This window comes from Homarus americanus, unplaced genomic scaffold, assembly GCF_018991925.1.
Source record: "Homarus americanus isolate GMGI-L3 unplaced genomic scaffold, GMGI_Hamer_2.0 scaffold38801, whole genome shotgun sequence".
Classification (NCBI taxonomy): Eukaryota; Metazoa; Arthropoda; class Malacostraca; order Decapoda; family Nephropidae; genus Homarus; species Homarus americanus.
In genome coordinates, this window is record NW_024732537.1 from 5,151 (window position 1) to 26,710 (window position 21,560).

Consider the following 21,560-nt stretch of genomic DNA (forward strand, 5'->3'; position numbering starts at 1 on the left):
TATATATATATATATATATATATATATATATATATATATATATATATATATATATATATATATATATATATATATATATATATATATATATATATATATATATATATATATATATATATATATATATATATATATATATATATATATATATATATATATATATATATATATATATATATATATATATATATATATATATATATATATATATATATATATATATATATATATATATATATATTTCATGTAGATCCACAATGAAAACGTGGATAAGATAAATCTTGATAAAATCACAGGGAAAAGAGAAACAACGAAGCACCTTAGCTTTCGTCTTTATTCTGGACATCTTCAGAGGCAACTGGATTACATGGACAGAGAGAGGCTTAAATATAAAGGGTTACCTTATTAAATAAATATATATATATATATATATATATATATATATATATATATATATATATATATATATATATATATATATATATATATATATATATATATATATATATATATATATATATATATATATATCATCTTGATAAAATCACACGGGAAAAGGTTAACAACGGAGCACCTTAGCTTTCATCTTTATTCAAGACATCTTCAGAGGCAACTCCCATCTACAGTATATTGTTAAATGCAGAGAACTACATATAAACACTTCCAAGGTTGCACACTACAGTGGCAAACATAACAATATTTGTCTTGTATCTTTATGGGAGCCTTATCAGTAGGTAATTCTCTGGGTGTTATCAATACAGGTTGTCTCAAAAACTGTATACACACTACCATATAAATTTTGGTGGAAAATGTGTGAAGGCTTGTAATACAACAGCAAGATTGTCCTCACTTGTGGGAAATGACACACACATCATTATGTGAGGATAATGTTGCTGTTGAAATACAAGCATTCACATGATCACCACCAAAATCTGTAATGCAGTGTGTATACAGTTTGCTGAGACATCCTTCGCAATATATAAATCATTACTATCTTACAGTCTAACTCCTTGTGGTGTACATATCAGAGTCCTCAGGATTACTCTGGCCATAATCTGTTTCAACTGGTGGGGACGGTGGCGTCAGCTGCACGATTACATCCTTCCCTTCTTGCTTCACGGAGGCTCCAGTCTTGGGAGGTGGCAAAATAAAAGAACTCAGTATTTGAACACAAATGAGACATAGAATGTGAGGGAAATTATGATTATCATAAATAAAAGCTGTAAAATGATTATGCATTGAGCTTTACTGTTCACTACAAAATTATTATTCATAACACTGGGGGCTTTAATATTACTGTAATATATTAATTTGGAAATAATTATTAAAAATATGATGACTTTCAACATAAATATTGTATTAATTCTCTATTTTGGATGATCAAAACAAATCTGAACTAAAGGGAGTGAATTAAGAAAGTTATGCCTAGATGATTAGAATTGAACATTAGTTAACCAAATAAATAAAAGTGTACAGATTAGAAACTGAAACAGACAAAAATAATTTTTTTAAATACAGTACTACTATATATACTGTATTTTCAAAAACATAAAATTATTAAAAGTGAAGGAAAGATGGCATGTAGTGAACTTAACTTGCAAAAGAAGCCAACATTACTTAAAATAACACATAATGCAAGTACAGTGAAACCTCAATATAAAGGACTTCTCTCTCCAAATAATAACAGACCTTTGATATATCGGAATTTCATCTCTATTTAGTTCCTTAGATGGAGGTTTCACATCTAACAGACCCTTGATATAATGGACTTTCCTCTCCTTATAGTACCTGTAGTCTGTTAAATAGAGGTTTCACTGTATTTATAATGTGAATGAGGAAGAAGACAACTACAGCAACAAGATAAAAATAAATACAGGACAGTGACAGTATCAAAAAGGACTGAAATACAGTAAAAAGTTGTTAAGTATGAACACATTACAAGTACTCTTAAGTTGTAAACATGCACCATTACTGCACAATAAAGTGACGTCAGAAACAGATGATATACAGTATTTGGAAGATTACATTCAAAGAATTTGTATATGACGTGATCATTAGATAATGAGAGAAAAAGAGGAAAAAAATATGAAAGGAGTACTGTACAAGGTGGGAGAAACTGAAAGTAAAATGTAAGATCTTGGCTAAATAATAAGGGCAAGTTATGTATAAAAATTGTATGAGGAAATGCCTCGTGTTGAGTAGTGTACATAGACTTTCCTCTCCATATAGTAGTCTGTTAAATAGAGGTTTCACTGTATTTATAATGTGAATGAGGAAGAAGACAACTACTGGTTGTACCTCTCTAATCCGGCAACCTCGGGACCTGACCGGTGCCGGACCATGGAAATTGCCGGACCATGGAAATTCACCCTTTTCCTGGATAGATAGTGACTTGTGCTTATGCTTGGAAGCCCTAGCACCACTTTCTCTGCATCATGGTCTCTTTGAAGACATATTGAAGGGTTAAATGTCGTATAGTAGCTTCTCAAATTTCGCGAGTTTTTAATTCTTAACGTATTTTATTGGAACACAAAAAAATAAATAAATAAAAATTTTGACGGCGGAAACTTGAATTTCGACGGGTTTGAACGGCCCGCCAACATGCAGACGACGTGCATAATCGTGTAAACAGCGTCATTTCTCTTATGTACAAAGATTCATTATTGTTTATTACTGAATGTCTTTTTTATTGAATTAATGTTTATGTGTGCAAAATGAGCAATACAATTCATTAATAATACGTAGAATATTAAAACACGAGGAAATGACACAGCATTGTTTTCGTTGATTACAAAACCAGTGACTGACTGGTTCTACATATAAAACTGAAGAAAATAAGACCTTGGTTGTAGCTGTAGTAAAATTAATATGGTTGTTTTAAGTAATGTTATTTAATGTTAATAAATGGAACAATAGAAGTAGCTAACGATAATGGTAAAGAAAAAGAGAGATCGCATATGTAAGTGCGCATGCGCACACGTGAAAACATATCATCATTACTTTACATAAGAATATGAAAGCAACACTTATTTACTGTTCATATATATTTTAATTAATGTTTCTGAATTTGTTTTTGTTGAATTAATGTACGTGTGTGCAAAATTAACAATAAAATTTATTAATAATACGTGGAATATTAGAGGAGACGAGACGGCTGCCGGCATTGTTTATGTTAAAGCTTACGAAACCAGTGACTGATTGGTTCTACATATAAAACTGAAGAAAATAAGACCCTGAGTTTAGCTGTAGTAAAATTAATGTAAAAAATGAATATGGTTGCTTGAAGTACCTGTAATGTTATTTAATGTTAATAAATGGAATAATATAAGTAGCTAACCATTAATGGTAAAAAAAAAAAGTGAGACTGCTCGTATGTAAGTGCGCACATGTGAAAATATATCGTCATTACTCTACACAAGAATATGAAAGCAACACTTATTTACTGCTCATATATATTGAAGGGTTAAATGTTGTACTCTGTATAGACAAGCACAGAGAGAGCAGCCGAACTGCCGGATGTAAACAAACCTTAATTTCCCGCGGCTTTGTTGTTGTTGTTTTTTACGGGGATTAGCCCACCCGGGCATAGGTCACTGACCCACATTGGGGCCTGAGGGGCAAAAATTTAATACTCCTGTAATAATAATAATAATAATAATTCAGATAAGTAAAAAAAAAAGAAAAAAAAGCTGCTTATCTACGTCCCTATTGGACAAACTAAAATCGTTCCAGACCACGGGAGTTTCTGGACCACAGAATGCCGGACTAGAGGGGTACAACCTGTACAAGATAAAAACCTAACCCTACACCTTTCTTTTTAGCATTACTCTAACTTTCAAATTAATTAAACTTCATTAACAGGCTGACTAGTTTGATGCAACATCTTAAATCCTTATGGAGCTTAAAAAAATCCCAAGAAAAGTTATGTAGCACAATTTCCACATAAGATGTTTGTACAATTCTGGTAATTTTTTGTCAAATTACAATATATCTGATGGACCAAATTATCAAGCAGCAGGTGACTATGGCACATCTATGAGATAAAACCAACAAAAAACATTCAGTCACTCACTCTTGCAGCAATGAAAAGAATTTATTATTATCTTGTTCACCAACACTTGATACACTGTCACACATTATGTGGAGGAAGGCCTCTGGCCCTACAAAAATACAGTCCAAGATTATTGTGCAGAAGAGAGTTGTGCAAACAATGACTTACCTGGAAAAAAAAAAACTGACCACACTAATTAACAATTTGCTAAATTAAAAATGTTAAAATTCGAGGATATTAACACTTATTGCTGAGCCCTATTTGTTTACAAATCTGTTAATCACTTGACTGACAATAATTATTTCCAGTTCCGGAATAATCAGAGATTCAACTTTTAAGACACCAAAAGCTACTAAGACACCCCCATGCAATCCTCTCAGTTCCAGACCTCCATAAAATATCATGGTGTGAAGGTGTGGAACAACTTACCCCCACCCAACCAAGCAAAGACTACACTCACTCCCTTTAAATTATTTCTTAAAAAATATCTATTGTCTAAGTACAGTACAGGTACAGTATTAATATTTTTTTAATACCTACTTTATATTATTTTTATTGTACCACCAAAACCGTTATGTCAGAAATTGTAAAAATGAATCGATAGAAATTACAATACCGGGTAATTATATATTTGCCAACAAGACATGAAACTGACAGCTTCTGTCCTCTTGTTTCCACAACCCATGTTGTATTTTTCCCTTCTTGTCATATTAATGTACAGTATATCAACTCCACTGTAAAATAGGTATATACTGTACTTATAATATAAATGTAAAAAAATACTTAAAAATAAAATTATTTAAATTAAATTAGTAAATAAACAACGAAGTGATAACCGTAGTAACATTCTGATATGTTCTTTCTACCACCAAGCTACGTGTACTATTCCAGATGATACTAACTGTTACATAATACTTCCTTCAGATAAATGTACAGTACAGTATATAGAATAGCAGGTGCCTTCAAGAGAGCTCAGGCTCTCAACTGGCCCAGCCATTTTCAACAACTCTGTATCTGTATTTTTCTGGCTAAATAAACTTGTTCAATTCAATTCAATTCAATCACACTTTCACCAATGTCATAAGTCTTCTGCATAAAAAAGCAATACAGTAACACAGTTTTATCAAAGTAGACCTACATTTCATCTGCATCACTGATTACCAATCCATCTCAGCTCCTTGGTCTAACTTAACCATTATAGAAGCCAGCAACAAGGAACAACCCAATTTATTGCTTTCATTTCATCCTGTTCTCTGTGTTCGAGTAGGAAAAACACAGTTGGAGCAAACACAGCCTTCACCTTCTCACTCGCCAATGCTGCAGGTTGCATCACTAAGGGTCTGACAGTTCCCAGACTCCCTCCCACTGCCTCTTATTGGCCAAAATTACAAGCCATTACATTGTGCAGCACCAACAAATGCTCATAAAGAACTCATTGTTGTTAATCCTGCAGCTTTATTGAACCCAATAGTCCAACCAATTTTTGAACAAAGCAGCCGGCATCATTAACTAACAGATTTGACAACCATTGATACTGTAATGAAAAAGGCTAACTGCATGTACCTCAAAAACCAAAAGCTGCAGTTTAAGGCTTTATAAGTTTTGATCAACCATACCAAACTCTAGGTGAACTTATTGGATTCAAGCACTGATGACACATCAGGCCTCTTGTAACATAAAAGTGCCACTTCAGCAGTTTCAAAGATATTGTTTGCAGCTCCAAAAGCTTAAAGAGTCCAGATGAGTGTACTGTACTGGATACCTCACTGAATTACTAAAGACATTTGCTGCAACTGCTTGCTCTGCTTCCTGCCATCACTGCCAGAGGAACAGACAAATTTCATCAAAGCAATCCTCCTTGCTAAGTTGCTCATCATTTCCTTTTCCCACTTGCTCAGCCAAATGCCTTGAACAAACACAGCACAGCACAGCATTCAAGACTGTAATTTCTTGAATGGTAATTAAAGAAGTGGAGCAATTGTGCAGATTTCCACATTTCAGCACCAAGTGGTCAATTAATCTCGACTGACTGGAGACAGAGCCAATATAATATGAGCTGCACTTTAACTTCTTGATACAGCTGATAATCTTATCCCTGGGTCCAGCAGCATGCACATGGGAAATTCCCACAGCCTTGAAAACATTCAAGACAGCTCAATCCTGAGATTTTGAAACACAGGTAATTATTAAAACCATTCAGCTCAGCCATCCTTAATACAATGGAACTACAAAAATATCAACTAAAATGCATTCATTACAACACTGGCATGATCCTCTTTCTGTATGAGGAGATCCAAACAGAGGACAACAATGTCAATATCAAGGTAAAAGTTTGAATCTACAGTGTGTGATGCCTCAAATATATGCCATCAAATTTATGTTTACAGATTTAAGATGAAAATTTATAAGAAACCTCAAGAGAAGGAAACCTCATACAAAATTCATCTTAGGCCAATTCCCCAATCACTTGTTTTCTGTACTTCCAATTAATTCTTGCATAAATTTTCTGTAGCATAGGTGTTAAAAGATAAGAGAAGTGTGGGGGAGCTGGTGGTAGAGCAATACCGTTCTTGCCTCGCAAGCAAGATGTCCTGATTCGATTCCCGGGCCGGCGGAAGGTGTTTGGACACTCTTCCTAGTCCCCTTCGTCCCTGTTCACCTAGCAGCAAAGTAGGTACCTGCTGTAAGTCGAAAGTTGCAAAATCGTATTCAGGGACAAGTTGTTGGAACTTCCAATAACTTGAGCACATAGACCATTGACTCTTTGGACTTCTGCGCCCTTGACTCTTCCTTGCTTCTGCGCCCTTGACTCTTCATGCTTCTGCGCCCTTGACTCTTCATGCTTCTGCGCCCTTGACTCTTCATGCTTCTAGCCCTTAACTCATGAGACATAGGGCAAGCATGAACTTAGCATGCTTCCCTGTTGGGCGCTGTAAGCACTTCGCCTCCTGAGGATGTAGGGGGGTGTCCGATAAAAAAAAAAAAAAAAAAAGGAGAAAGTGAAATCATGAAACTAAGAAAAATGGCCTCTTCCACACTACTGTAGATCTTCTGGTGAAGTGTTTCCCTACAACATGATAACACAAGAGATAAAACAAGATACATCTTCACTAGTTAATTAATCTCACTTCGGTTACTTATGTAAGCTGGACAAGGACTTTAAGCCTTTATGTCCATTTATATAAATTATTTATAAACTGGTCTAGCTCTTCTTAACATTGCTTAAACTAATCAGATTTTTTTACTGCTCTAAAACATTATAAGATTAAGAGTTTGAAGTTTCAATATACTGATACCTATCTTCAAAAGAATGAAATACCTAAGGTGAAATTTGTTACAATAACTCATTTTTGTTCAATCCTGGTGTACAGTGAAAGCTGGATATTTTTTTTTAATGCATAAGCTAAATTATGAGCAATTCGGATGTGATTAATTTTTTGTTCATCGAGGAACTGCAAAACACACTACATGAGACAGTGGAGAGCCCAAGTATTTAGTGAGAACACAAGTATATGACTCAACACTGTTCTGTATGACTTTTAGAATAAAAAGACAACAGAGAAAAATTAAAATTGATAATGAAATCTTATTTCATGGCAGAGCCTTGAACAGGGTGGCCCAGTATATGTGCTCACTAAACTGTAAATTCAGGATCTAGACATTGACAGCAGTGGCCAGGATCAATGTTAACAATTACCAGTACTAAACCTACCAAAAAGCAACACTACTCCCAGTATAAGGTAATTACATACAGTACTAGAAAACCAGACAAATAGCCAGCTATTGAACCAAACTAATTTTTTGGCAATCTATGGTTTCTGAATCTTGAGCGCAATTGGGTATATTGCAGTGGGTGCAAAATATATACAATATTCACTCATGATCCAGTCAGTTTTCAGTGTACAGGGATGAGTATATTTTATCCTGCATCTCTACCACAGACAGACACATATCACAGTGTGGAAGAGGCTGAAGGATGATTAAACAAGTATTAGGTATACTATACAACTGTTAGTAGCTATCCTGTAAAGTTTTTAAGAAACCTAACAAATCTTAGGGAAATATTAGTTCAGTATTTAATGAGTATTTTTAATACTAAAATAATTTAAAATGTAAGTGCAAAAAGTTAAGCATAAAGATACTGCACTACTGTAACTAAACCTCTCTCTCTTCTCTTCTACAGTTAAATTGGCTAAGTTCTGTCATTGAGACTATACTGTACAGTAATACAACTCCTTTATATCTCAACCAGCTACAGGTTCCTCGGTTAACGAGCACAATCCATTCTAGAAGGTTGCTCGTTAACCTAAAAAACTCTTAACCGAAACCATTGTTTCAATGGGTTTTTGGGTAATGGGTTCCAGCTCACCGAAAATTGCCTAAATTCAACAAAAAGGTAGAAAAGTACACTTACTTTGAGGTGTGTATGTAGAAGGCTCCTGGATGATGATGATGATGAATGATGATGATGATGATGATGATGGGAATTAGAATGGGGTGGAGGAGAAGGAGAAGTCACCCCATGGCCCATTTTCACCCATAAAATTTTAGTTCTCTTGGTGTAATTCAAGATTATTTTTAAATCAACACTGCACTGCATTATATATGGTCAATATGAAAATAAATTTCAAAATTACCAATAATTTGCTTGTAAACACAGAAAAAGCATTTAGTTGAAGAGAGTCTCAAGCAAGATGTTGCTTCCACTGAAAAGACACAAAGACTGACTCCTGTATGCTGTGTTAGGCTGGATGGCGTGCTACAAACTAGTGACCCTACTCAATTATTATGTTCAATAATTGTTAAAATGACAAAAAATTTAATATTAAACTTTTAAAATTATTGAATAGTATAACCTTCTTGATATTTACTAAAGGGTAAGGAATTTAAGCCCTAGAACCGACATTGTATTGGCGACTAATACTACAGCTGGTGGACCGCCAAATGTAAGCTCAAAACATGTGGAGGTCGGTTCAGAAGAAACTCTTAGAATCGAGGATTGCTCGCAACCGAGTTAAGAATCTTATGGAAGGTAACTCGTTAACCGAAATCTCGTTAACCGAGGCGCTCGTTAACCGAGGGACCACTATATTGAGAAGCTAAGGCGAGTAATGATTGATATGTTGTCAAATTTAAATATCTTGCATGTATTTTTCTCATCAACAAGTTCACCAGATATCAGTCAGTACAATAACTCCTTTATATAAAAAAGCTTGCAATTTTACTTTTGTTGAAATATATTATTAGGTACAGTAGAGATAAGCTTCATATGGAAAACATCAAAAGGAACAATGAGCACACATCTCAGTACTGTAGTTAACCATCAAAGATTCTGAAAATCAATCATAGTATGGTAGACTTCACAGAAATCATATATTTCCACTACAGTGTCAAGTTTTGCCATAAAGAATGCCACTAAAATAACATAACAGCTCATTAACAAGAGGAATGAGCATTATGTGTATGTATAACTAGATGCTTGTACTGTATTGTGTATTTTGTTGGCTATTAATTGTTAGCAAGAAGGAAACAAAAAGAATCAAGCAAAATGCTTCCTGACAACATTTAACTCACTGGTGCACTAATGGAAGTAAGAAGAGTCAAATCATGTACTTATTGTATAAAGGGCATTAATGTACACTCACAAGAAAGTCCAGTTGCCTCACCTGCCTCTTCATGAACCCAGAGAATCAGAAACCTGCGAGGCTTCTGAATCTCTGGGTTCATGAAGAGGCAGGACTTTTGTTGATGAGTGTACATCTTATATCATAAAATACGAGACAGTCAATTGGCTATAAATATTATTAAGCTTACATTACTTGGAACATTGGATTGTATAATGGACAATTAATGATATACCATTAAGTATCTTGCTGTCAGTAAATTGCATTTTAATCTACTCAAAGGAAAAGTGTGCTGCTTCTAAGTTTGTTGACTTGGATCATACCCCATTGGCTACTGAAGAGTTAAGTTATACCCAGGAGTGAAGTTAGGAAGGAACAACTCACAATACAGTAGAAAACATAATAGATCAACCTGAAGCCCAGTATAAGTGAGCTACAGCGGCACTATATGTAAACAGGCACCAGGACAAAACAGTTCCAACTTTACCCTGAACCAGCCTTGCCATGCTGAGACAGCTGCATCATTCCTCTGCTGGCCACGATATTCTGCTGCCCCCACATCAGCAACGCTGTTTGGCTTTGCCTTTACAACAAAAGTTTCGTCATTGTCAGCAACGACCGTTTCATCTTTTGACTGTTCAGTAGTTTCAGATGGCACTTCTTCAACTGGCTGAAGAGATCCCACGCTTCTCCACTTCAGTAGAATCTTCTTTCTTTGTAAATAAATCTATGATCCTGTCCATCAGTGAAGACTTTGAATCACTCACCACCTCACTTGAACCAGATTCACTCTTCCCAGAGACATCTTGGCTGATTGCTGTTGCCTGAGGTAAGGTTTCTGGTTCAGATTTAGCTGGAGACTCACCAATTGATATCAAATCTCCTTTCTTATCATCACCTGACACTAACTCAGCCAATCTATCAAAGAGACCCTTGTTCTTCACTTCAAATACAGGTTCTTCTGCATTCACCACAGCTGCATTTTCAGAAGGCACTTTAGTCTCACCTGATGGTGACACTGGTGTGTCATCCAAACCTCCTTCACCAGAAATTACTACAAAAGAAGACTGAACCTGTAAATCCTCTAGCTCAGCTGATGGTGAAGATTTAATTATTTCTGAACTCTCAGATGCATCTCCCACTTGCTCAGAAACTTTTTTCACCACTGAATATACCAGCTATCTTATCAAGCAGAGAAATCGTTTCAGGGACAACAACAGCATCTGGCTGCTCAACTGCTAATACACTGGACTTCTCATTGGATGTGTCAGAGACCTTTACTGGTATGGTGCTTGTTTGTTCACCAAGTTCTCCTTGGTCAGTGTGTGATTCTTCCACTTTTTCAACAGCATCAGTGTCTTTGTCTTTCTTTGAGAAAACATTTACCAGTTTGTCAAAGAGACCTTCCCTTTCTTCTGTGGCTGATAATGGTTCACCTTCATTGGCTTTGAAATCTACAATTTCCTCTTTTACCTCTTGTTGTTGAGGTAAACCTACAGGTGCTTCCTTCATTTCCTCAGCAGCAGACTTATCCTCTGGCACTTGTTCAGCTGTGATTTCCTTATTTACATCTTTGGATAACATGCTGGCAAGTTTGTCAAATAAACCTTCTTTCTCAGCTGTTGGTGCTACAGCATCAAGTGGTACATCTGATGACTTTTCATCCAATTCCTTCATCTCAGAAACTGGTGCAGGATCTTCAGTTAGAACATCTTTCTCTCCATCATCTTTAGAAAATACTAGAAAGTTTACTGAGAATACCTTCTTTCTCACTGGATGTTGGCAAGGTTCCCAACTGGTTCTTGCAGCTTGACATCAATCTGATCGGATTTGACTTCTTCCTTCACTTCAGTAGCTGGTACATCTACTGCTACTGACACATCTCCCTTACCTTCAATTACAGCAGCTGTTACTGACACTTCTCCCTTATCTTCTATTACAGCAGCTGTTACTGAAACATCTTTACTTTCATCTTTACTTAAAATATTCACAATTCTATCAAACAGACCTACTGTCTTAGATGGTGAGAGAGTGTCAGCTGTTGGTTCACCTGTTTCAACAACTGAAAAAGATGATGATTGTTCACTAGCAACTTCTGCTATTATATCAAGCTTGGCTGGTTCCTCCATCTTAACTTCTGGTACATCTTTCTTATCTTCATCTTTACTCAGGGAACTTACAAGTTTACCAAACAGACCTCCTTCCTTTGCTGATTCTACTGTGTCTCAACAACAACAGAAGCAGCAGGCTGTTCCTCTGCTTCCTTTTCCATAGTGTCTAATGCTGAACTTAATTCTTCTGCTTTCATATCCAACTGAAGTGGTTGATCTCTCTTGACTTCAGTTACAACATCTAATGATGGAACAGCTTTAGTTTCTTCAGCTACATCTGCAACTGAAGCATCTTTATCTTCAGCTACAACATCAACTATTGGAACATGTTCTTTGCCTTCATCTTTATTGAAGAAATTCACAAATTCATCAAAGAGACCTTCCCTCTCTGCTAGTGGTAACAAAGAGCTCACAGTAGGTTCTACTAATTTAACATCAGGTTGAGCTGCTGAGTGTTCATCTGGCTCCTTCTGCTGGGTATCTGGTTTGAACTCTCTTCTTGTACTTTAACATCCAACATAGATGGTTCCTCCACTGATACTTGGGCACCTAACAACACATCAACAGCTACTACTGATTTTGCTTCAGTTGTAGTAATAACTGGTTCAGCAGCAGTTGCTCCTGCACCAGTGGGCAGCTCCTCAACACTTTCTGTCTTTTCAACAATAGGTATTTCAATTGGTTCAACAAAATGACTGTCTTCCCTTTTTCTCTTTTTAGAAAATAAGTCAGCCAATTTATCAACCAGGCCTTCTTTTTCATCTCCAGCTTCTGGCACATCAATATATGGCAGCTTTATATCCTCAGAAGTCTCTTCCTTTACACCTGTATCAGTTAAATCTGAGGCTGGTTCCTTCACCTCACCAGCAGATGTAGACACTTCCTTTTCTTCATCTCTGGAGAATAAACTTAATAATTTATCAACCAGTCCTTCTTTCTCTTTTACAACAATTCTAGTGTCAGCACCTGGCTCTTTTATTTTCTGAACCACTTCCTCCTCCTCTTTTACAACAATATTTGTGTCTGTACTTGGCTTTTCTACTTTCTCAAGCACTTCATCCTTCCCCTCTTCTGTTACAGCCTCTACAGGTGGTTCCTTGATTTCCTCAGTGACTGGTACAGCCACTGACTTTTTACTAACTTCTGCCAGGTCCTCATTTCTTCCTTTTTGAGAAAACACTGACAAATTTATCAAACAAACCTTCCTTTACAACTGCTTTTCGGCAATGTCTTCCACTAATGTTTCACTTGCCAACTTCTGCCCTGCTTCTGTTTCCTGGGTGCTTCCTTCCTGCTCAGGTTCTTCTGACATAGTCTCACTTTGGTCTTTTAACTCTTTAGCAAGTACTTCATCAGATGATGAAATCCCGAAGACATACTCAATAACATTTTCAACTAGTTCTTCTTGCTTCTCCTTGCTCCCAACAACTAGTTTAGCATTCTCCGTTTCAATTATTCGAGCTTCTTCTTTTATTATTTCAACAACATCCCCTACGTTATCTGTAACTCCTTCAGATACCTGCTTAACTTCTGCCTCAAATGTCACAGCCCGAGACACCCCTGGAGTCTCCCAAGTCTCTTCTGTTTCTTGTACAGCATCCAAGACTAACACTACCTTTTCTTCAATGTCATCAATCACATCTGTCGCATTAACAACCTCTGCAACTGACTCCAACGCACCTTCTGCAACATCAACCACCACATCCTTACCAACATCCTCCATCACCGGTTCAAACACTTCAACAATGCTATCTAGTATTTCTGACTTTTTTACCTTAATGGTTTTGTCTGGGGAAGAAACTGCTTCACTTTCCACAGTTTTTACTTCTGACTCAGCATTTTCAACTGGCTCCTCTAGGTTCTTATCTGGTGAAGGAGACTCAGTATCAGTCACTATTGTAGACTCAGTTTTCAGGTCCTTAGCTTTTTCTACGGCATATTCTCTTTCTGGTTCAACAAATGGAAGAGTTTTTTCATATGAGAAGAAACTAATGAGCTTATTAAACAAGCCTTTTTTCTCCCGTGATTCAGAAGACATCTCAAGAAGTGGCTCCTTAACTTCTACGGGCGGTTCTTCAGTAGCTGATTCTGGATTTAATTTCTTCTCTGACTCTTCAGGAGTTACCTCACTTGTCTCCTTCAACTCTCCAGTATCAGGTAGCCCAGCAGGTGTTTCTTTGACAAATTTAATAACTTCCTCCATTATTTCCTCCCTCTGCATTATCTCACTAGCTTGAGTTTCAATGATTTCCGCTTCTTTTTTAATTTCTTCAGCAACCTCCTTTACCTTTTCTGCTATGTGAGTAACTTCTTCAACCACCTTTTCTGCCTCCTTAATTATCTGTTCTGCCAGCTCTAATTTTTCTGTGACGGCCTCAGACACACCTTCAGTATCATGGGCGGCTTCAACAGCAGCCTCAGCTACAGTTTCTGCCACATCAAGTACAGACTCCACCTTACTACCGACCTCCTCCACCATTTCTGCTGTCTCAACAACTTTTTCTGTATCTTTTTCAACCTCCTGTGCTGCCTCTACAACAACATCTGCAACCTTCTCTTCTACAATGTCTGCAAACTCATCCAGTGCAATGTCCTTTGCAAAATCTGCAACCTTTGTGACAACATCTGCAACCTTTGTGACAACATCTGCAACCTTCTCTTCAACAACATCTGCAACCTTCTCTTCGACAACATCTGCAACCTTCTCTTCGACAACATCTGCAACCTTCTCTTTGACAGCATCTGCAACTTTCTCTTCAACAACATCTGCAACCTTCACTTCGACAACATCTGCAACCTTCTCTTTGACAACATCTGCAACCTTCTCTTCAACACCATCTGCAACCTTCTCTTTGACAACATCTGCAACCTTCTCTTCAACAACATCTGCAACCTTCTCTTCAACAACATCTGCAACCTTCTCTTCAACAACATCAGCAACCTTCTCTTTGACAACATCTGCAACCTTCTCTTTGACAACATCTGCAACCTTCTCTTCAACAACATCTGCAACTTTCACTTCGACAACATCTGCAACCTTCTCTTTGACAACATCTGCAACCTTCTCTTCAACAACATCTGCAACCTTCTCTTCAACAACATCTGCAACCTTCTCTTCAACAACATCAGCAACCTTCTCTTTGACAACATCTGCAACCTTCTCTTCAACAACATCTGCAACCTTCTCTTTGACAGCATCTGCAACTTTCTCTTCAACAACATCTGCAACCTTCTCATCCAAATCCTTTGCAACATCAACCACAGTTCCAACAAGTTTTTCACTTTGAGTCAGCTGTAGAGGCTCTGCAAGAGACGAGTCTTTAACTGACTTGACAACTTTAGCATCACTTTCATTGAGCTCTTCTTTGACCATACTTTCAAGATCATCTTTTTTAATTTCTCCAACACTTCCAAATCCTTCTAGCACTGTTGGTTCAGCAGGTAACACTACATCAATAAGGGAACTGGTAGCTGTGCTGGAGCTGTCTGTTAGTCACCCCACAATGTTACGTCACTTGCTTGCTGTGCTAATGAGTCAATAGGGGCAGGGAACTTCCCTTGGGGTAGGATCTGAGGTATCACACTCCTTACCTCAGCACCTTCAGGTTCTGTGGTTGGTACATGTGTTTCTGATGGTGGTGGTGGTGGTTCCTCTGGGGTCAGTACTGGGGGAACATGGTCAGCAGCTGTTTCAGGAGCTTCTTTCTTAACTTCAACTGGAGTTGCAACCTTTGACTGAGGTTTTACTAGAATAAAGATATGATTATTTGGACATCTTAAAGTTTAATTTTATTTATCTTTAATATAAACAGGGTTAAGATAAAAATTAAGTGTTAATGATCACAAGAAGAATGGCATATTTGTTATAATGCCCTTCAACAACTAAGGTCTTTAAGGGGAGCATCCGACAGAAGCACAAAATTCGTTAATATCTAATTAATCAATAGCAATTTCCTGTCAGCAATTAAGGACTCCAGATACATTGTTGCAATACCCTGAATCAGGGCTCCTTAATCCCTGATTTTTCCCTTATATTGTATTACTATAAATTTTCAAAATCCTACTTCTTGCTAGATTACATTGAAATTCATGTGAAGTATACGTAATTTACTCCTCTTGAACGTTAAATACAGATGTTTCTGATTATCACTTTCGTTTTGGGTGCATGATTTTTTTTCTAACTTATCATTTTTTCCTCCAAATATTTATAAAGATAAATCAGTAAATAATAAACCAAACCAAATATAAAGAAAATCTATATCTTCAGCGATGTACTATATTATGTTATGCTATTACATAGTTTTTGTTTTATTAGAATTGACCCATAAATTGCAAAGACTTGGGGATTTGAAGGTTAGAAAAACTCATTTTGAGATACGGGGTGAGAAGGTTGTGAGAGCAACACATGGTCAAAACTCGCTCTCGCTTCTTTCATCGGTAACTGACACTCGTCCTGCTAACTAGCTGAGAAAGGGGCCAGATAATGATTTTTACCATGTGATTGATATTACCTTTCACCAAAATATTATTTTACAGGTTGGGTATCGTTTACCCGAAATATTTGGGGCCTAAAGGGTCTCGGATTTGGGATATTTTCGGATTTTGAAATACCTGTACAGAACCTGTATAATGGGGTAGCTCACCCAGCAGGGATGGGGCCTAAGTCTATGCATAAAATTAATTTATATTCATTTACAGTATTATTTGGATGTATATATTCTGCAGGTCGTTTTATGAAAAACATAATTAATTATTTTGGGTATAAAATATATGATAAGATGTACACTAAGAACAAAAAGGTAAGCAATCACTACCGTCTGTTTGGCATCGCCATGACGCCTGACTCTGAGATGTTAAGCAGCCTGTGTCTTACCTTTATTCATTACACATACATACTTATCCTAGTAAAAATTATGATATATGCCATATTCAGTGTAATATCTACCATAAATATAATGAAATAGACTTTTGGATTTCATAGCATTTTGGACTTGGGGGAATTTCGAATAAGGGATACCCAACCTGTAAATAATTGTCTACAGGTTTAGCTACATAAACAGAAGGGACCTATAAATGAAGAGGGGGGATAAAACAAGCATTCATAGTTGCATAAATATTATGAATTATAATAAAAATACAGTAAGTTAGCAGATAGCTATAGGCAACAGCTTTCCTCCATAATTTTTCTTAATATTTTTGTAATTTTCCGATTTTCATTTTATTTTCAGCCAGGTGCTCCCCTTAAGCATGTAACAAAGTTTATTATTACACTATTCTATCTAGAATTAAAAATTATGGGAGATAAATCTCTCTTATACAGTACGTAATGTACTGTATATGCAGATCCAAATATTATGGTTATGTAGGTAATCAATCACAAACATTTCATAATACAGTATTAAACACACCTTGAGCAGTGTACAATACTCCCACTTATAATAAAACTACAGTACCTCCTGCAACAAAATTGTAGCCGATGGTGCCATAATCCTTCACATTCTCAGTACGCACTTTGAGAGATCTGGTAAGCTTGGCGGGGGTAGCAGAGAGAGGCAGTAGCTGGTGTAAAAAAAAATATATAAATATTAAAATTAACCACAGGATCAAGTATGAAATGCATGTCAAAGCAGATAATCAACAGCGAAGGTAATCACCTGAACCTGAAGCGAACTTTCACACTAATACCTAAAGTTTGGTTAAGTTATGTCATGTATAAGGTAGGCTCAAGGTCCATAGATTACTGAGTACCAATGACTATATATATACAGTAAAACCTCGATTAACCGACTTTCGGATTAACCGTCAATCCCGAACCCCTAAATATTTTTTATTTATTTTTTACTGGGATTAGCCCACCCGGGCACAGGTCACTGACCCACATCGGGGCATGGGGGGCAATAATGTAATAATATTAATAATGATAATAATAATAATAATAATAATAATAATAATAATAATGATAATAATAATAATAATAATAATAATAATAATAATAAAGAACCATAAAGAAATGCAAAAATGAAAAATAAATCAAGAGTGAGAAACAATGTACCTGTATGTATGTTGTGTTGTCAATTGTAAGAGAAACAATTGAGACCCTGCAATTGTGTGTAAATGAGGCAGAAAGTCAGATCAGCAACCTGGGACTTGGTCACAATTTTAGTGATGAAATATGGTATTTGACTTTTCCATTTTATTCAGTTTCTGTGCTGGTTCATATTCATTTACTAAAGTGGTTAATGTTTTAAGGCAAATTCTATTGATATATGAATGCCAAATGAACAAAAATGAATAGAGGACTTAAACGATGTAGGTTAGGGAAGGTACTTTAAATGTATGTTTATTTCCGTAGACTTTATATACTATTAACCGACCTTTTGGATTATCCGTCGGTCCTTCCCCATATGTGGTCGGTTAAAAACACACACACACACACACACACACACACACACACACACACACACACACACACACACACACACACACACACACACACACACACACACACACACACACACACACACACACACACACACACACACACACACACACACACACACACACACACACACACACACACACACACACACACACACACACACACACACACACACACACACACACACACACACACACACACACACACACACACACACACACACACACACACACACACACACACAAGCTGAATATGTCGACGACCCACCATTGGGATCAGCGTCAACAATTGCTCCCAACTATACATCTTCAGGATTTATTGAACAGTCTCCAAAACTGGGCCACCAACAACCATGTCACCATCAACCATACCAAGACCATGGTTATGCACATCAACCTCTCACAGTGTCCCACCTCCTTCCATTACTCTAGGTACAGAACACACTCAGGTTGTAGATTCCACGAAGCTCTCGGCGTCACCATAGACAACAAACTAAATTGGAAACCACATGTCAGTGAAGTCATCAAATCCTCCAGTTTCGTCTCCACCTCCTCCATGACTCAAGTCCCTCGGAGTTCCTGCAACAGGCTCCTCAGTGTTTACACAACATTCATACTTCCCAAGCTCACCTGCCTCCCCCACCTGGTCTTCTCCCTAAATACCAAACAGCCAAACACCTAGAAAAAGTGCAAAAGAGGCATGCAAGATTATTCTCTCCCTTCCTACTCCACATATCAAGAAAGCGCTCAACACACTGACCCATTGACTCTCACTGACCATCACCAGGCCTCATCTGCAATTTGGTAGAAAGCTACACCATCGACACCGGCTCCTACTACCACCTGAGATCCTTGTCCGAGAATTGCTGTTCGACACCACAACGCATTCAGCCCATACGTGCAGACTGATCGCTATAAGAACAGCCAGTCCCAACCATTGTAAAATTATCAATAACGTAATAAATCAGTGTATTCACTCCAGTAAACACTGCCCACACTGTCACTATGTTGAAATGAACTGTAGTTTGAGCTTTTCACATCTAGTTATTATATGTCTTATTTGTGTCACTTATGTTACTTGTATATTATTTGTAATTAACCCATTCCCCGTATATTTTTCAGCCTTCTGGCTGCCAAGCTCTTTCAATAAACCGTTAATTATTATTATTATTATTATTATTACACACACACACAAGTATTACCTGCTTTGCGGTTTCACTTTCACGATTTCTCTAAACTAGCAGTACCTACCACTACTTTCCGCAGTGCATCTACTCATATCTCTGCGGTGAAGTATAATTTTTTTATTTAGCTCTAGTTCATACAAATTACCCGGCCAGAATATAATTTACATTGCTGGAATTCTTACAATATGATGATCATTTTGAATATAAACATCATGGTTTTGCATTAGACAGACAAATTTTAGATTGAATGTAATAATTTGGTTTACACAAAGCAAGTATTTTATCTTTTGTGCAAAATATGAAGTTTATTCAAAATATTCCTGACCTGCAAGAAATACAGAAATGTCAATTATATTATCTAACTTTAGTCTGAGTTATTATTTATTACTAAAATGTAAATTTATTTTTCTCCCAGCTTCTCTGGTAGGGAGGGAGGGACGGACCCAGCTAGGGTGGAGTATTTTGATTGACAGATAGTGTCCTTGAAGAATATTTCTTTGTTTATTTACTGAAGATATATGTTTTATCTCATAAAATTCATACAAATTACCCGGCCAGAATATAATTTACATTGCTGGAATTCTTACAATATGATGATCATTTTGAATATAAGCATCATGGATTTTGCATTAGACATACAAATTTTAGATTTAATGTAATAATTTGGTTTACACAAAGCAAATATTTTATCTTTTGTGCAAAATATATGGCGTTTACATTCAAAATATTCCCTGACCTGCAAGGAATAGAAATGTCAATTTATTATCCTAACTTTAGTCTGAGGTAATATTTATTACTAAAAGTTAAAATCTAGTTTTTACACCCAACATTTCTCTGGTAGGGAGGGAAGGTGGGGGGTGGGGAAGAGTTGGGACCAACCGACCATCTGGCGGCAGTTGGAAGAGGGAAGAGCAAATTGGACTTTTGATTGACAAGGTTTTAACAAATGCGTTAGTAGAAAAATGGGTGCGGCACGTGGATGGCGGCTGGTTCGAGCAAAGGGCAGATTAGTTGCCCTCGGTGAATCACTTTTACTTTCACTTCGCAGAGGTTTGCCACGACCTCCCAGACAAACCCTCAAAGTCCATATCCTCACTGTCAATATCACTATCACTGACTTGGGCTGGCTGTGGTTGTGGTGGGTTCTTGAGCGAAGCCCTCAATACTAGGTTGACGACTAGCATTGATGTTGTCGAGATAGATCTGGATATACGGTTCCATAAATTTCGTCAGATGGTTATTAGGCGCTTCACGATGCTTGTCTGGTGCCGTTGTTAAGATAGAGCTTAATTTTCTCCCCCAACTAGATGATTTCCTTCACACAATCATGGCGTAGTCAGGTAATTCAATGTTTTCTCTGGTGGTGGGGTCCTGTGGACATTGTGAGTTATGAGGGAATAGCGGGCAGAAGAACTGTATATGCAGACAAAGAACAAATGAGACAGGCCTGCTAGGTCACGGCTTCTTCCCTCCGTGGCAGAGGCACGTCATATTACATTAAACCAATCACAGCTAGAGGGGAGGAGGTAAGGATCGTGGCCCAATCACAGTCTGATCGTCATATGGCGTCTATACTTATAACAGCGACACACTGCGCAACCTTACTGGCACCGCTTCCCCCCGCTTATGGTCAAGCATGGCGGGATGGTGGGCTGCTTGAATCCAAAATGGTAGCGGCGCATCTGAATCTCCAGCTGCCGGCGTAAATGACCAAATTTACCGCGTAATTAAAGCATTTCAATTCTGGCAAGGCACCGTGTAAATGACCAAACGCTGTAACCAAAACCGCGTAAATCCAGACTCAACTGAATACTGTATACTGACAGAAAGAAAATGAATTACAATTAAGCAATACACAGACAGGGGTAATAAAGATCATATGCAATACTCATAACATAAACAACAGGTGTGAGAGAGAAGTAGCACATCCCTCATAAACAACAGGTGTGAGAGGTAGCACATCCCTCATAAACAACAGGTAGGCCTATATGAGATAGCACATCCCTCATAAGCAATAGGTAGGCATATATGAGATAGCACATCCCTCATAAGCAATAGGTAGGCATATAAGAGGTAGCACATCCCTCATAAACAACAGGTAGGCCTATATGAGATAGCACATCCCTCATAAACAACAGGTAGGCCTATA

At 37.1% G+C, this 21,560-nt stretch overlaps 2 protein-coding genes across 2 annotated transcripts in view; both read right to left on the bottom strand.

Moving 5' to 3' along the window:
• Window positions 1–575: 575 nt before the first annotated feature.
• The window catches only part of LOC121868891 (MICOS complex subunit MIC27-like), a 54,968-nt gene continuing 33,983 nt past the window's right edge, over window positions 576–21,560 (bottom strand). The window contains exons 6-8 of the mRNA XM_042369890.1: window positions 17,240–17,345; window positions 15,378–15,532; window positions 576–1,131 (exon numbers count right to left, since the gene is read on the bottom strand). Coding sequence (XP_042225824.1) covers window positions 1,003–1,131; window positions 15,378–15,532; window positions 17,240–17,345 — 390 coding nt within the window. The 3' untranslated portion in view covers window positions 576–1,002. The remainder of the gene's footprint in view (window positions 1,132–15,377; window positions 15,533–17,239; window positions 17,346–21,560) is intronic.
• LOC121868887 (titin-like) lies at window positions 12,796–15,371 on the bottom strand. Its single transcript, XM_042369884.1, has one exon. It carries the CDS (start codon window positions 15,157–15,159, stop codon window positions 12,994–12,996), a length of 2,166 nt encoding a protein of 721 aa, XP_042225818.1. The 5' UTR covers window positions 15,160–15,371; the 3' UTR covers window positions 12,796–12,993.

Bases quoted from the DNA above. Each gene is read 5' to 3' on its own strand.
- LOC121868887 (XM_042369884.1), bottom strand. From the start codon at position 15,159: ATGGTCAAAGAAGAGCTCAATGAAAGTGATGCTAAAGTTGTCAAGTCA.